Below are 18534 nucleotides of genomic sequence, written 5' to 3' on the forward strand. Positions count from 1 at the left end.
TCCCCAGAATAAAGTATCACTAAAAAGGCCTTGACCAAATGTGATCAGAACTGTGCTACCTGGAATCACAATTATACAGTTGTTGCTATTAGGATACTAGTATGATTACCTTAATCACTGTATTATAATCACTATTTGGTTGTCCACAGACTGTACAACACAGTTAACATATAAGATCCCTGCCCTGGGAACCCTGCTAGAAACAACTAGACTTAAACATGGTGTAGTTAACTTGCACAGTTTTATTCTCAGAGAAGACAGGACCTAAGGACACTACAATGTGGTTTCTGCCATGTCGGGGGAGCCAGATGCAACATAGTCTTCCAATATGATGTCAACATAGTTGGTCTAATAACATAGAGAAGCTGGAACTCAGTTGATATTGACTGTGCTCTGGCTTGAACTTCACATGATGAGAACATGATTTGGGAATATGGTTAAAACATGGTATTGTCCTGACTACAGTGCAAGATCAAGGCATGTTTTCACTGTGTTGAGGAACTATTGTGTTTTACCCAGGTCTCCCAAGAAGTCAGAAATAACACTGCTTACTTACAGGTCTAGTAAGGCTGCTGCACAAACACAGCAAAGCAAAGCAAATAAACAGAACATCACCTTATGAAACAGTTCTTTCACTTCAGACAATTTACCTGCTTGGAAGCAATTAGTCTCTCATAGTCCCCCTATTCAACTGGCTTAACTCTAACAAATGGTAGGCAGGGTGGTCACATGAGCCCAGTACTTCTTTGTAGCAGGGGAAGTGAGATAAAGATAGGTCCCTTCCCCAGTCATCTGTTCTGTCTCACCTCTCCTTTTTGTCTGGTCAGAAGCCTAAAAGGCCACTTGATAACCTCATTCAGTGGCTTAGCTTGTTATGGCTTTCCTTCAACTTGACTTTCAACTGCCTAATATCAGCCTCTATCTTTTGAGATATCTATTTTAGGTACCTATATGGCCTCCATTAGTGTAATATCTGAGTGGCTCACAATCTTTTACTGTATTTATCTTCACAGTACCCCTATAATGTAAGGGAGTGCTATTATCCCCATTTTACAGATGGGGAACTGAGGTATAGGAAGACTAAGGCCTAGATCCTCAAAAGATATTTAATTTATTTGAGTATAAGCTTTTGTGAGCTACAGCTCACTTCATCAAATGCATTCGATGAAGTGAGCTGTAGCTCATGAAAGCTTATGCTCAAATAAATTTGTTAGTCTCTAAGGTGCCACAAGTACTCCTTTTCTTTTTGCGGATACAGACTAACATGGCTGCTACTCTGAAAAAAAGATATTTAGGTACCTAAATTGCTTTGAGGATCTGGTGCTCAGTAATTTGCCCAAGATCACACAGGGAGTCTGTGTCAGAACAGGAGCTTAAAACCCAAATCTCTGAAGTCCTAGGTTAGTGCCCTACCCACTGAACCACCAAAATCTGATGGTCTTACTATATTTGGTCTGTAATTTTGAAAGCAATGCACCTAGAACAGTGTTCTTCTTACACGAGCTTAACTACTGCACAGCACACAGACTAATTCAGCTGACCCAGTAAATAATTCTGTCGAGTTTGGGCAACCTGCTTTGTTGTTTTAAACTGCTTTAGATATTTACATTTCAGAGGGTATGTCCTGCAGTGCAAGCCTCACTCCAATGCACCTACTGGGATTGGCTGATTATTCATGTGTACAGAAGGTACGTAAAGAGCAGAGAAATGAAAGGGGGAGATGTTCTTTGTAACCACAGCCATTTTCAGTTAGCCTGACCCAGACATCCATTAGGATCTATCCTAGGACTCAGAGTAGCGCCTAATAAATTTGTTAGTCTCTAAGGTGCCACCGGTACTCCTTTTCTTTATCCTAGGACTGTTATCTGGTTTGTTCCTTCTTGCCATCATCAATATTTCTGGGAGCCCCACAAATAAACCCAGAATGTATTTTGCAGGTAAACCATTGCCTTTACATTATGGTACAGACGCTGATGGAAAAATAGGTGGGAAATAAACTGAACTACTTTGGAGGAACATGTAGCTTCTAGCATGGAAAAGAACCATCTTTATCAAGGTGAGCACAAGCTCATCACTGGTAGATTAATTTTTATTTTACATGTCTAACATTAGTATTCCAAAAACCCGACAGAAACCATGAGACTGTAATTGTAGAAACCTCTTTTAAAATGGGGAAAAAAATGCGCGGAGATCTGCAAGATGCTGTCTAGGGAGATTACTTCACTGCAGACACACGTTTTAATCTGTTTATTGAGCTTTCGAAACAAAATGTATACCCTCTTCCCACAGAAGAGGCAAGCATTAAGGCCATTGCCTTGTGTGTGCGCATTCATTTTGCCAGCTATCACACAGGAAATCAATAGCAGAGCCAGGGTTGGAGCACAGACCTGCAGGGTCCCTGGGCAGTGCCTTAAACACAAGAGAACATCCTTTCTTTTCTTACAGCCCTCTGTCTCAATCACGGTCTCTCTGTGCACTGGATAAAGCAAGAGTTCTGTAGAACAAGTAGTATGTAAACATGCAATTAAATACCGTCATCATGCATACACATAAGGGGCCTAATTAAGACTGCCTGGGAAGTGACATACATAGAATTAACACCAGCTAATGGAAGAACCCTAACTAGAACTCACAGGCTCTTCCTCACTCCCAATGCAATACAACCACCCATGGGCCAAAGCTACGGAAGCATTCCTATGTCTGGAACTCTAGCTTTGTGCCTATCACGTGGGGAGCTCTGTAGGACTGGAGCAGTTGGCATGTAGGTAGCTTTATGGAGCTGAGTGGCACATTTGGAGATTTTAGCAGCAAGCTCCTAACAAGCTCCACTGAGCACATGCACCTGGGGTGTTAGAACTTTGGAACTCTGTCATGGGGACAGAAAAAACCCTCTCTCTGACACCTGGGCTCACCCCTTTTCCAAATACCAAGTCTTCCTCCAAAACAAGGAGGCGCTAAAGCTCTTCAAGGGAATGGTTGGAAAAAAAAGTTAACATTAGCCAAATCACCTATTAATCCTTAGCCTTATTCTCCCTTTTGCTGAAATATTCCAAAAATTCATTCTGAGGCAGAGAGCAAGCATGGAAAATTTCAGTCTGAGAGATTAAAGTTTGGCACCTTTATTAGCAACTGAAAACAGGAGTTAATAGAAAGTGTTAGGCAGTCTTAACTGTAGGTTGCTACAAGCTCTGCCTGTTATACCTTGCAACAAAGGCCAGTAACTGTTCTCCATGGTCTGTTAACTGCAGAACTAGTGTCCTACTGGCATTTCAGATAAATATATTTAAATACATAAAAACATTTTAAAATAATCTACAACAATGATTAATAATAAAGAGCAACAAGAAAAACAAGGTGAGGTCGAAAGGGAAAAATCAATCAAAACCAATATGCCTATCTCCTGCATCATTCCCTCTTCCACCAATCAAATCATTTTATTGTGATATAATTAAACTACAATGTATGTATATATTCTTTCAGATAAAGTAAACAAAAGTGTGACCATTCAGACATAAGGCTGATATAGTCTGTGTTTCACACCACTGAGCTGTATACAATTATTTGACTTATTTATTGAAAGGATGAATCTGAAGCATCTATCCCTGGTGCTAGACATTTTTACAGCAAGTACGGTATGTGATTACAAAAATAAACCCCACACAAAATTCCAGTGCACGCTGGCTTGCTGAAACTAGAATATTTGTCCAGCATACTAACCCCATATCTGACCACACTCTAACCCCCGCTCCCACACACAACTCTTCTCTCCCTCGAGCTTTCCAGCATCTTAAGAAAGCTAACAAATCCAAGGGCTATCTGATCAAGGAGAAGGGCACATTTCAGAAGATGCCCTGCCACTTTTACTTCCTTTTTAACCCTATGGGCTGTTTTTAGCACAAGTACCTTTGTTGAGCACATAGCTGCTACTGTATCACATAGAGAGAAAGATGGTCTGTCATCTAGGCAAGACTCAAAACCATTTAGGTCTTTATAGTTTGAAATCAATAACAACCTCCACTGGAAACTAATAGGCAGACAACATATAAATACTTACTGTTCAGAGACCTCAGTGATACATAAACATAGCAAGGATCAGATAAGGAGAGAGGCTGGAATTTTCAAGGGAGACTATGGAAGTTAGGTGTCTAACTCTCATATTTCAATGGGAATTAAGTGCCTCAATCCCATGAGCTCCTTTGAATGTCCCAGAGTGCCTGGGCAACCAACTGATCTAGGCAGTACTGGATTGCGCTAAAACTTACAGACAGCCCCCCAACCTGAAGCAAATATTCTCCAGCAACCATACCACACAACAACAAAAACTCTAACCCAGGAACCTATCCTTGCAACAAAGTCCGATGCCAACTCTGTCCACGTATTTATTCAAATGACACCATCATAGGACCTAATCACATTAGCCATGCAATCAAAGGCTCGTTCACCTGCTCATCTACCAATGTGATATACACCATTATGTGCCAGCAATGCCTCTCTGCCATGAACATTGGCCAAACCGGACAGTCTCTATGCAAAAGAATAAATGGACACAAAACTTACATCAGGAATCATAACATTCAAAAACTGGTAGGAGAACACTTCAACCCCTCTGGCCACTCAGTAAAAGATTTAAGGGTGGCAATTTTGCAACAGAAAAGCTTCAAAAATAGACTCCAATGAGAAACTGCTGAGCTTGAATTAATGTGCAAACTAGACACCATTAACTTGGGTTTGAATAGAGACTGGGAGTGACTGGGTCATTACACATATTGAATCTATTTCCGTAAGTTAAGTATCCTCACACTTTCTTGTCAACTGTCTAAATGGGCCATTTTGATTATCACTATAAAAGTTTTTTTCTCCTGCTGATAATAGCTCATCTTAACTAATTAGCCTCTCACAGTTTGTATGGCAACTTCCAATTTATCTGTATGTATATATATATATATATATATATATCTTCTTACTACATGTTCTATTTTATGCATCCGATGAAGTGGGCTGTAGTCCACGAAAGCTTATGCTCTAATAAATTTGTCAGTCTCTAAAGTGCCACAAGTATTCCTGTTCTTTTTGCGGATACAGACTAATATGGCTGCTACTCTGAAACCTTTAAAATATAGCTCTTTGCTTCCTAACAGGAGCTAGGAACTTTGCAAAAATGATACTCTCATCTCTTGTGTTACTGTAATATTTGTAATATCTCCCAGTGAACCAAGCATAAAGCAATGCTTCCAAAAGGACTTGCTCTCAGTGGATGATTACTAAGCAGTGTGTAATAGTATCGGCTTAATGCATGGAGGAGCAGTTCTATGAGCATTCTGAGTTAAATGTTCCATTCAGAATCCCATGTCCTGTACTGAAGCTACAGTACTAACACCCCTGAGCAGACTTTTTCCAAGAAATATTAGCTGAATGAAGAGCAAGAGGGGATTAACCGGTAGTTACATTGACTAGGGATGTCTCTCATCCAGCTGAACTGCCTCTTTACCCAAGAAGTACGGTATTATATTTTATCAATTTATGGTGCTGACATGGCTCCCCCATCCCATTACTGTAGTAGCTGAGCACCTCACCGTCTTTAATTATTTATCTTCACACACTCATGATGTAGGGACGTAGTATTGCTCCCATTTTACAAATAGGGAACCAAAACACAGAGACACTAATTAACTTGCCTGAGTCACACAGTACGTGTCTAAGCAGTAAACTGAACCTACATCTGTTGAACCTACATCCCAGGCTAGCATCCTAGCCACTGAACTATCCTTCCTCTCAGTTTCAGTCCTCTGCTTCAAATTTCTTCACATTGGGTTGCACTTCTTAAGAAAGAATCTAGTGTGGACCATCTTCACTCCCAGTACCAGTCCTGATTCCACACTTCTCAATTCAAGAGCACGAAAACAGTCATACTGAGAGTATTAATGATTTAACCATGAAGATAAACACGGTTTCATGTAATTGGTGGGTTCCTTGATTACAGTCTCTTTTTATATCTCCTCCATTTCTTCCATTGTCATGGGCACAGGGCTTTATATTGATTAGGAGTTAATGTTTCCTTACTGCCTGAAGCCTGATGCTGTATTTTCTACAGGACATTTCACAGCTTGCTACTATAGTCCCATCTATTTGCTACTCCTCTAGTTTTGATGACACTTGTTTTAAATTCAGTCATGGTCAAATCTGCAATCGGATGACACCTAATAAATATGGATATGAAGTTATGTGAGTCATGTTCCTAAGCTGAGGAGCTGTTGATGGAAGCAAATCCCCTTGCCACAGTATTAGAAAGATGCTGTCAAATCCCCCAAACTACAAATTCTATTGCTATGTGGTTAATAGCTGTATAAGCAGGTAGGTGCTCTTAAATTTAAAGAAATCAAAACTGTGATGGCATTCGGGAAGATGCTGACTTTTTTAGGTGTGCCATTGTGCATCAACAGGTACTTTTTGCCTCACTGTGCATGGAATTACTATGTCAGAAATAGATGTTATTTATATCACTGCAATCGGTGGCATTTTGAGTCTCATACATATGAGACTTTAAAATAAGTACTCTCTAACATGTCACAGGCATAGCTTTTTATTTGGCACCCCTCACTGCTCAGATATTATGCTTTATTACACCAACATAGGAACCTAGATAGATAGATATAATGGTAGATGGCACATTGAGAAATTAGCTCCAAACAAAATCCTCTAGGGTATTTTGCTGGATCAGTCACTTGCAGTTTGCCTGTGATTGTAAATAGGATTAGAGGAAAGAGCCTGGGATTATGTGGTAACAGTCTGGTTGGCAGCAAGACAAAATAGTCATAGAAAAGTGAAGAAAACATAGCATATGCTAGGTTGAACAGATTCATGTTTGAGCAGCTGACTTGAATAAGGAATTACTGGGACATTTTTTAAATAAATAAAAAAAACCCTTCCCATTCCTTACTACGAGGCTGATAAAAGGTTTGCCCTTTAATTATCGCTTAGCTTTTTTAATTCAGAAATTGCCACCTACAAGTAAAATGTTATTTAGCAAACATCCATTGGCCCAGATCTTATTCCCTTTGAAATCAGTGCAAAACAACAGCTGGGAAAAGGATAGGGTCCAGAATATTTCATGTATATATTTGATCCAAAATTGTTCCATAACTTGTCTAGATAAGGGTTTTCCTGTATTAACACATTAAATCCAGATTTAATGTTGCAGATCGCCAAAATGTGAATATGTTAAATACAGTATGGTAAAACAATGCCCAATAGCATGGAATAATCTGCTCCCAGTTACTCTGGTGTAAGTTTGGAATAACTTCAGTGCTATATACTCTCATCTCTAGAAACTGAGGGTGCTTGGCATCTTTCAAAATAGGGCTTTTACACTAGACCAGGGTCTCTCTCCATAATGCTTAGGTGTCTGGTGAATCCCATTTTTAAGGGAGTCACAGTTGGGCAATGAAAAGTGATGTGTGAGTAAAAGCACAAGAACTTAGTATGGGGATGGGGTTTTGATGTACATACCTTTGAGAAGAAAATTCACTTTTTTTGGTCGTAGAAGAGCAAAAATTAATATCCATTGTTAAGTACTTCTCACAAGCATATGGTTTTAATATGGCTGCATTGGAACAGCAACAACCAAAAATGGCTTTTGCCAGTGGTTTGGCTATAATTCAATACTGTGAAATAGGCCTTTTCTGTTCATTGCTTAAAGAGATCTTGTTTAAACTAGAAAAATTTAGATTTGACAAGTTGTCCTACACATACACAGCACCTTTATTATGCAATTTTTGAAGAGAAGTTTCTTGGGGATTTACAAGCTTTTAAAAAACTTGCATGACAGGAGCAAGTCACATCAATCAGACCATGTTTAACCTTACATTAAGAGTTAAAAGCATTTTATTGTTCTTTTTAACCACTGTGGGGGAGATTTTCAAAAGCAGCTAAGATATTTAGGAGCAAACATCCATGGGATTTTTGCTCCAAAATCCCTTAGTTGCATTTGAAAATTTCCCACTGTAAGTTTACGGTCCTTATAATGCTGTATATATTAAAAGATACCAAATGCCCTGTGGTTGGTCAGTGTTTCTAAGAGACATGTAATATGATGATTTGAGAAAAGATCTCTCTAGAAACTAGGCATGACCAGAATAGTGTGTTTAGGGATACAGACTATTTATATCTTTGTTGGTGTTGGCCTGAGCACCATTAACACCCAAAGCCATCGGAAAATGAGGACATGCAATACCTCGTAGGTTTGGACCCTTAAGGAGAAGAAATGGTACTATAGCTGTAAGGGAGAAAATAAATATAAAAGAATGGCAACAGACACACAAAACATTTCTTAGCTGTTGTTAAAAGATAATAACTGTTCCACTTCACCTTAAGTTTTCTGAGCTGAATTCTGACTCCAGGAACTTGAGAAACTGCTCTCTCCCCACTGTGTCCTTCAATGCTTCATCCATGCCAAAACCCCATCGCTTTACCCTCTGTTGCCCTGGCTCTTTGCTGGGGGCAAGAAAAAAAGTAGTCACAGACTGACCTAGCACTTTAGTGTTGTATATGCAAATAATGATTGGAACTCCTAAAGTTCAGCTACAGGTTTCTCACCTTCCAAGTCACTTGTGCTTATATGGTGTTGTTAAACAGAGATTTAATGATCGGTGCCAAGCACACTGTCAGTGCTTAATCAATATAGCATAGGAATGCGTGTGTATGTGTACACACGCACACACACGGGGCTCCCCTTCTCATCCCCTCCCCAGTGGAACCCTGCATATTGGCCATGGTGGACCCTGCAGTTTTTCATGCAGGTATATGAATCCATTCAAAATAACATGACACTGTACAGCTGAAAAGACCAAGAGCAAATTGGTATGCATGGTAATCTCATTTCCTATCTGCCTCAGTACTGTGCTGCAGAATGTATGGTTGAAATCTGCACATTTCAAACAAAGACGGAAATTATTGCCACATACATTATTAATCTGAAAAGAAGGAAGAAATAACATACCAGACCTCTAGTTCCCAGAATGTAGTGTCATCTGATAGCCAAGGGTTAGAGGGGTCAGGTGGCACAAGAAATGGATCATATTCCACATATTGCTCTGTGTAAGCTAACAGACTAAAAAAACAAAACCATCAAACATTGTCACGTTAACGAGTTTTATGATCAGAAACCTGTTTTTCAAAAGTAAACTGTGGTGGTGGTGGTGGGATACTACTTCCTATTTTATCAAGGTCTGAAATAAAATAAATGTCAAGCTTTATTAATACTTCTAAACATTTCTGCATGGAATTTCACGGAAGAATTCCACTTGGATTAATTAATAAAGTCTACACGCACCCCATGAATCAGGTTTCAGCCTCATTTTATAGATGAGGCAACTGAAGTGCAAAGAGATTGAAATAAGGCACAGAGAGAAGCTGAAATAAAAAACTAATTAAGTAGATCTGACTCTGAGTCAGGGAGGGCTGAACTGGGAGGGAAGCTCACTGGGAGGCTTAATTGAGGCAAGGGGGCAACATTATTGTACAACAGATCTGGGGATAGGTCCCTGAGCTGCATGGGTGTCACTCACTGAGCTGCATAGGTGTCACTAAGTCACTCAGCCTACTGCCTGATTCACCAACTCAGCAGTGCAGTGGCTCATTCAGGTGGCTAGACTACAGGGGATTGGAAAAATGACAAAAAAAACCAGGGCAAACTATGGTTTCTCTAAAACAGGGACCAGTTCTGAAAATAAGGATATTTCTGGCTTTCTGGGAGATATAGTTGCCCTATTTATTTATAAAAACTGTTGTTCAGTCATATTAATGCAGAGTGGGGTGAGAACATGCAGGATAAGAGTCAGTTAATGATGGTGGTGGTGCCAGGGGGAGAGAATGAAACAGGGGTCATTTTTTAAAAAATTTCTCGGGAATGAACTTAGTACAATGTCCTGGTGCAAAAATGTCTTTCAGGCCCACAAAAAATCATCAGCACCAGCGGTGGTACCCGATGACTTCAACAGGAGTTTGTGAGGTGGCCACCAATTTGGCCAATACCAGGGACTGAACTAGGGGCCTCCTGAGCTGAAAATAAGAGATGCTCCAGTTAAGCTAAAGAGCCAGGCTCTATACTGTAGAGCTGTAACAGACACAGCCTCTGTACATAGGGTACAGACAGACATATGCAACATACAATAACCAGTAGGTTACATCTACATTAGGAATTTTCTAGCCTTTTCTCCACATTGGTCCTGAAAAACAGATTTTCCTTGGGTAGGCAATGTCAGGGAGCTTAGTGTACAAAGCAGTTACATGATCGGGCCACAGCTTTCTTCTAAATTCAGCACTTTTTTTTTCTGTTTCACCGAACTGAGAGAAATGGCATTAAATCACACCATATTAGCGAATCAGAAAATAGACATGCCTTCATTGCTCACATAAAGTAAACTGTCTTCAGTCAAGTTGAATAACACATTCTAGCTCCCTTGTCTCCTCCTCTCTGGCTCCTTCTCACAGATATTTTCTAGATACTTCTTACACCATTCAAAAATAGAAAATGTGACAATATACGTACCTCTCTGCAACTTTTGACATTTTTAACCGATGTCTATCTAATTGTATTTGCCAATATTTTATCTGAAAAAGTGAAGGCGAAAAGTGGCATGAGTAATGTCTTATTTGGTTTTATTTTTAGAACTTTTTATTAGGTCTACAATGTAGATTTCATTTTTTCTAAGTCACAGAGAAGTATATCTGAGCTATAATGACATATTATCATAATATTTTTAAAGTAGATGGAACTCTATAAATACAAGACTTATATATAGCTAAAAATGGACAAGCATAACATTTTTTTCCTAAAGGTTTATCAACATATATCTAATGAGTATTTTAATTCTTACAGAGAAACCCATGAATTGTTCCCAGTCACCCACCTTTTACCACTTCTATTGCTCTGGGAAAGATTAATGAAATATTAATGGCAATATGTGAGTAAATCCATATACACTGAGATGCAACTATGCTCTCAAACCTTAAAGTGAAGTGTTGGAAGAGAGAGTGAGTGACCTGGTTACTGAAAAAAGGCTAATGCATTTAATTTAAAAAAGAACACACTAACTGGATTATTGGTAAAGCCTTACACTGTTAATAAAGACTATAAAAAGTTAGTGCTACTCCCATTACCCTTAATGAAAGTTATATGCATAAATCTCCATGTATTGAGATGAGAAGAAATATAATATAATATAACATAATATAATATCTCAAGCTTTGTTTCCGCTAAACATTTAATTGATCTAATTTAAATGTTAAATAAATATACTTGACAGTTATGGTAACTTTTTATTCTAATTTTGTAAGTTTATTATAATTGTTTGCAAACCTCTTGGTGTAATTCGTCTTCTGTAGGTGGCTTAATTTCTGGTACTGCTGTGTGGGTAGGACTATGACTTCGAATGTCATTTTGTAATCCATAGACAGACTATAAAAAAGTACGGAAAGAAAGACATTTCTTTTTAGAGAGTGCTTATCTTATACAAATGTCATCATATATATTTTTGTATTATGTATTCAAGAAGTTAGCTACCTCTGTGTTTTCACAAGCCTTACATCACAGTTCAACAGTTCTGTAAATATGCCATGCATTGAAACACAATGTTGCAAAATGAAATAAAGAAATCTGAGAAAAGGCCCTATTACATGAGAACATAGGATTTTATGTCTAACTCTCTCTATATATATTTGCATGTAGCACGTGTTAGGGATGACACAGTAGGGCAGCTATTATAGTGGGTGGAGGTGGTTGGCACAGAAGAGAAGGAACAGGAAATTGAGAGGTACACGGCCATGATGAATTATTATTTGTACAGTTCCCAAATGTGTGCCAGGTGCTTGATAAATGACTAATGCCTGGGACCTTTTACTAATGCAATCAAATTGTGCTGATGACATCTCCAAATCCAGTCTTCCTTCAGATTCAAGACTTTACCATGTAACAACACTATAATCTAATTACAAAGTGATACTTTAGATCAGTGATTGGCAACCTTTGGCACGCAGCCCATCAGGGAAATCTGCTGGCGAGCCGGGCCGGTTTGTTTATCTGCAGCGTCCCCAGGTTTGGCCGATCGCAGCTCCCACTGGCCGCGGTTCACCGTTCCAGGCCAATGGGGGCTGCGGGAAGCGGCGTGGGCTGAGGGATGTGCTGGCCACCGCTTACCACAGCCCCCATTGGCCTGGAACGGCGAACCGCGGCCAGTGGGAGCTGCGATCGGCTGAACCTGGGGATGCTGCAGATAAACAAACCAGCCCGGCTCGTCAGCAGATTTCCCTGATGGGCCGCAAGCCAAAGGTTGCCGATCCCTGCTTTAGATTAAAAATGGGATCAATATACAGAACTGGGATCCAGCTCTGGATCTGAAATACCCCTTCCTGCTTCTCCACGTGGGCACCAATGATACTGCCAAGAATGACCTTGAGCGGATCACTGCGGACTACGTGGCTCTGGGAAGAAGGATAAAGGAGTTGGAGGCGCAAGTGGTGTTCTCGTCCATCCTCCCCGTGGAAGGAAAAGGCCTGGGTAGGGACCGTCGAATCGTGGAGGTCAACGAATGGCTACGCAGGTGGTGTCGGAGAGAAGGCTTTGGATTCTTTGACCATGGGATGGTGTTCCATGAAGGAGGAGTGCTGGGCAGAGACGGGCTCCATCTTACGAAGAGAGGGAAGAACATCTTTGCCAGCAGGCTGGCTAACCTAGTGAGGAGGGCTTTAAACTAGGTTCACCGGGGGAAGGAGACCAAAGCCTTGAGGTAAGTGGGAAAGCGGGATACTGGGAGGAAGCACAGGCAGGAATGTCTGTGAGGGGAGGGCTCCTGCCTCATACTGGGAATGAGGGGCGATCAACAGGTTATCTCAAGTGCTTATATACAAATGTACAAAGCCTTGGAAACAAGCAGGGAGAACTGGAGGTCCTGGTGATGTCAAGGAATTATGACGTGATTGGAATAACAGAGACTTGGTGGGATAACTCACATGACTGGAGTACAGTCATGGATGGTTATAAACTGTTCAGGAAGGACAGGCAGGGCAGAAAAGGTGGGGGAGTAGCACTGTATGTAAGGGAGCAGTATGACTGCTCAGAGCTCCGGTACGAAACTGTGGAAAAACCTGAGTGTCTCTGGATTAAGTTTAGAAGTGTGTGCAACAAGAGTGATGTCATGGTGGGAGTCTGCTATAGACCACCGGACCAGGGGGATGAGGTGGATGAGGCTTTCTTCCGGCAACTCACGGAAGCTACTAGATCGCATGCCCTGATTCTCATGGGTGACTTTAATTTTCCTGATATCTGCTGGGAGAGCAATACAGCGGTGCATAGACAATCCAGGAAGTTTTTGGAAAGCGTAGGGGACAATTTCCTGGTGCAAGTGCTAGGGGAGCCAACTAGGGGGAGCGCTTTTCTTGACCTGCTGCTCACAAACCGGGTAGAATTAGTGGGGGAAGCAAAAGTGGATGGGAATCTGGGAGGCAGTGACCATGAGTTGGTTGAGTTCAGGATCCTGACGCAGGGAAGAAAGGTAAGCAGCAGGATACGGACCCTGGACTTCAGGAAAGCAGACTTTGACTCCCTCAGGGAACAGATGGCCAGGATCCCCTGGGGGACTAACATGAAAGGGAAGGGAGTCCAGGAGAGCTGGCTGTATTTCAAGGAATCCCTGTTGAGGTTACAGGGACAAACCATCCCGATGAGTCGAAAGAATAGTAAATATGGCAGGCGACCAGCTTGGCTTAATGGTGAAATCTTAGCGGATCTTAAACATAAAAAAGAAGCTTACAAGAAGTGGAAGGTTGGACATATGACCAGGGAAGAGTATAAAAATATTGCTCGGGCATGTAGGAAAGATATCAGGAGGGCCAAATCGCACCTGGAGCTGCAGCTAGCAAGAGATGTCAAGAGTAACAAGAAGGGTTTCTTCAGGTATGTTGGCAACAAGAAGAAAGCCAAGGAAAGTGTGGGCCCCTTACTGAATGAGGGAGGCAAGCTAGTGACAGAGGATGTGGAAAAAGCTAATGTACTCAATGCTTTTTTTGCCTCTGTTTTCACTAACAAGGTCAGCTCCCAGACTGCTGTGCTGGGCATCACAAAATGGGGAAGAGATGGCCAGCCCTCTGTAGAGATAGAGGTGGTTAGGGACTATTTAGAAAAGCTGGACGTGCACAAGTCCATGGGGCCGGACGAATTGCATCCGAGAGTGCTGAGGGAATTGGCAGCTGTGATTGCAGAGCCCTTGGCCATTATCTTTGAAAACTCGTGGCGAACGGGGGAAGTCCCGGATGACTGGAAAAAGGCTAATGTAGTGCCCATCTTTAAAAAAGGGAAGAAGGAGGATCCTGGGAACTACAGGCCGGTCAGCCTCACCTCAGTCCCTGGAAAAATCATGGAGCAGGTCCTCAAAGAATCAATCCTGAAGCACTTAGAGGAGAGGAAAGTGATCAGGAACAGTCAGCATGGATTCACCAAGGGAAGGTCATGCCTGACTAATCTAATCGCCTTTTATGATGAGATTACTGGTTCTGTGGATGAAGGGAAAGCAGTGGATGTATTGTTTCTTGACTTTAGCAAAGCTTTTGACACGGTCTCCCACAGCATTCTTGTCAGCAAGTTAAGGAAGTATGGGCTGGATGAATGCACTATAAGGTGGGTAGAAAGCTGGCTAGATTGTCGGGCTCAACGGGTAGTGATCAATGGCTCCATGTCTAGTTGGCAGCCGGTGTCAAGTGGAGTGCCCCAGGGGTCGGTCCTGGGGCCCGTTTTGTTCAATATCTTCATAAATGATCTGGAGGATGGTGTGGATTGCACTCTCAGCAAATTTGCGGATGATACTAAACTGGGAGGAGTGGTAGATACGCTGGAGGGGAGGGATAGGATACAGAAGGACCTAGACAAATTGGAAGATTGGGCCAAAAGAAATCTAATGAGGTTCAATAAGGATAAGTGCAGGGTCCTGCACTTAGGATGGAAGAATCCAATGCACCGCTACAGACTAGGGACCGAATGGCTCGGCAGCAGTTCTGCGGAAAAGGACCTAGGGGTGACAGTGGACGAGAAGCTGGATATGAGTCAGCAGTGTGCCCTTGTTGCCAAGAAGGCCAATGGCATTTTGGGATGTATAAGTAGGGGCATAGCGAGCAGATCGAGGGACGTGATCGTTCCCCTCTATTCGACACTGGTGAGGCCTCATCTGGAGTACTGTGTCCAGTTTTGGGCCCCACACTACAAGAAGGATGTGGATAAATTGGAAAGAGTACAGCGAAGGGCAACAAAAATGATTAGGGGTCTAGAGCACATGACTTATGAGGAGAGGCTGAGGGAGCTGGGATTGTTTAGTCTGCAGAAGAGAAGAATGAGGGGGGATTTGATAGCTGCTTTCAACTACCTGAAAGGGGGTTTCAAAGAGGATGGCTCTAGACTGTTCTCAATGGTAGCAGATGACAGAACGAGGAGTAATGGTCTCAAGTTGCAATGGGGGAGGTTTAGATTGGATATTAGGAAAAACTTTTTCACTAAGAGGGTGGTGAAACACTGGAATGCGTTACCTAGGGAGGTGGTAGAATCTCCTTCCTTAGAGGTTTTTAAGGTCAGGCTTGACAAAGCCCTGGCTAGGATGATTTAACTGGGACTTGGTCCTGCTTTGAGCAGGGGGTTGGACTAGATGACCTTCTGGGGTCCCTTCCAACCCTGATATTCTATGATTCTATGATTCTATGATTCTATAATTTAGGGCTGTTTGGATCTGGGGTATTGGTCCAACCTGTTATATAGACTTGGGCAATTTGTAAAAGTGGTTTGGTATATCAAATCTATTTCCCCCAAAGTTCCAGGGGTTTTATCTGGGGACATCTTTATTTTAAATTAGAGTTTCTCTTTACCTTCAAGGATGTGCAGGGATCCATTTTTCAGAGTAGCAGTCATGTTAGTCTGTATCCGCAAAAAGAACTGGAGTACTTGTCACACCTTAGAGACTAACAGATTTATTAGAGCATAAGTTTTCGTGGGCTACAGCCCACTTCATCGGATGCATAGAATGGAACATATAGTAAGAAGAGATATATATATATACATACAGATAAGTTGGAAGTTGCCATACAAACTGTGAGAGGCTAATTAGATAAGATGATAATAGCTCATCTTAACTAAGATATATATCTATCTTCTTATTATATGTTCCATTCTATGCATCCGATGAAATGGGCTGTAGCCCACGAAAGCTTATGCTATAATAAATTTGTCAGTCTCTAAGGTGCACAAGTACTCCTGTTCTTTTTTCAGGGATCCATTGCTACTACTATTTTTCTTGCATGTTTGTACTTACTGAAAGTGAAAGTTCTGTGGACATTTTTACTTATATTTTTCCTTTAACTACTATAGAAAATTTGTAACAGGGATACTAAGGATGTACCATGCAATATTCAATATACTGAACAACATACTGACAATATGTTCTGGACTGCAAAATAAGGGTCTCCTATTCTTTTGGTCCCTGTCTATGCCTCTGAGGGATTCCCTGGGGCCATGGAATTTACATTTGCAAACAACATATTTTGTTTAGGGCAGTTAAAATTGGAAAGTTCCCGTAAGACTTTATTATGTGTGAACCACAGAAGCTGAAGGTGCTAAGTACCCTTAAATAGCCTTGTAAGAAAAAGCGTAAAGAAAAATGACAGGTTTCAGAGTAGCAGCCGTGTTAGTCTCTGTCCACAAAAAGAAAAGGAGTACTTGTGGCACCTTAGAGACTAACAAATTTATTTGAGCATAAGCTTTCATGAGCTACAGCTCACTTCATCAGATGCATTCAGTGGAAAATACAGTGGGGAGATTTATTTACACAGAGAACATGAAACAATGGGTATTACCATACACAACGTAAGGAGAGTGATCAGGTAAGATGAGCTATTACCAGCAGGAGAGTGGGGTGCGGGGGAGGAACCTTTTGTAGTGCTAATCAAGGTGGGCCATTTCCAGCAGTTGACAAGAACATCTGAGGAACAGTCGGGGGTGGGGGGGGAGGGGAGGGAAATAAACATGGGGAAATAGTTTTGCTTTGTGCACTCCCGGTCTTTATTCAAGTCTAAGTTAATTGTATCCAGTTTGCAAATTAATTCCAATTCAGCAGTCTCTCATTGGAGTCTGTTTTTGAAGTTTTTTTGTTGAAGAATTGCAACTTTTAGGTCTTAGGTCTGTAATCGAGTGACCAAAGAGATTGAAGTGTTCTCCAACTGGTTTTTGAATATTATAATTCTTGTGTCCATTTATTCATTTATGTAGAGACTGTCCAGTTTGACGAATGTACATGGCAGAGGGGCATTGCTGGCACATGATGGCATATATCACATTGATAGATATGCAGGTGAACGAGCCTCTGATAGTGTGGCTGATGTGATTAGGCCCTATGATGGTGTCCCCTGAATAGATATGTGGACAGAGTTGGCACTGGGCTTTGTTGAAAGGATAGAGTTCCTGGGTGTGTGGTTGCTGGTGAGTATTTGTTTCAGGTTGGGGGGCTGTCTGTAAGAAAGGACTGGCCTGTCTCCCAAGATCTGTGAGAGGTCGTCCTTCAGGATAGGTTTTAGATCTTATATGATGCATTGGAGAGGTTTTAGTTGGGGGCTGAAGGTGATGGCTAGTGGCGTTCTGTTATTTTCTTTGTTGGGCCTGTCCTGTAGTAGGTAACTTCTGGGTACTCTTCTGGCTCTGTTAATCTGTTTCTTCACTTCAGCAGGTGGGTAATGTAGTTGTAAGAATGCTTGATAGAGATCTTGTAGGTGTTTGTCTCTGTCTGAGGGGTTGGAGCAAATGTGGTTGTATCTAAGAGCTTGGCTGTAGACAATGGATCGTGTGGTGTGGTCTGGATGAAAGCTGGAGGCATTTAGGTAGGAATAGCAGTTGGTAGGTTTCCGGTATAGGATGTTGTTTATGTGACCATCACTTATTAGCACTGTAGTGTCCAGGAAGTGGATCTTTTGTGTGGACTGGTCCAGGCTGAGATTGATGGTGGGATGGAAACTGTTGAAATCATGGTGGTATTTCTCAAGGGCTTCTTTTCCATGGGTCCATATGATGAAGATGTCATCAATGTAGTACAAGTAGAGTAGGGATGTTAGGGGACAAGAGCTGAGGAAGAGTTGTTCTAAGTCAGCCATAAAAATGTTGGCATACTATGGGACCATGTGGGTACCCATAGCAGTGCCACTGATTTGAAGGTATACATTGTCCCAAAATGTGAAATCGTTATGGGTGAGGACAAAGTCACAAAGTTCAGCCACCAGGTTTGTTGTGACATTATCGGGGATACTGTTCCTGACAGCTTGTAGTCCATCTTTGTGTGGAATGTTGGTGTAGAGGGCTTCTACATCCATAGTGGCTAGCGTGATGTTTTCAGGAAGATCACCGATGGATTGTAGTTTCCTCAGGAAGTCAGTGGTGTCTCAAAGATAGCTGGGAGTCCTGGTAGCGTAGGGCCTGAGGAGGGAGTCTACATAGCCAGACAATCCTGCTGTCAGGGT

General features: G+C 41.6%; 1 protein-coding gene across 9 annotated transcripts in view; it reads right to left on the reverse strand.

Annotated features, from left to right (window-relative positions):
* The window catches only part of RGS7 (regulator of G protein signaling 7), a 442164-nt gene that overhangs the window by 34061 nt on the left and 389569 nt on the right, over nt 1-18534 (reverse strand). For all 9 annotated transcript variants that reach the window (XM_043511436.1, XM_038397461.2, XM_043511440.1 and 6 more), the window contains 4 exons: nt 11357-11455; nt 10547-10608; nt 8996-9106; nt 8365-8490 (listed from right to left, as the gene is read on the reverse strand). In XM_043511436.1, the coding sequence (XP_043367371.1) occupies nt 8365-8490; nt 8996-9106; nt 10547-10608; nt 11357-11455 (398 nt within the window). The remainder of the gene's footprint in view (nt 1-8364; nt 8491-8995; nt 9107-10546; nt 10609-11356; nt 11456-18534) is intronic.

This window comes from Dermochelys coriacea, chromosome 3 (genome assembly GCF_009764565.3).
Source record: "Dermochelys coriacea isolate rDerCor1 chromosome 3, rDerCor1.pri.v4, whole genome shotgun sequence".
NCBI lineage: Eukaryota > Metazoa > Chordata > Testudines > Dermochelyidae > Dermochelys > Dermochelys coriacea.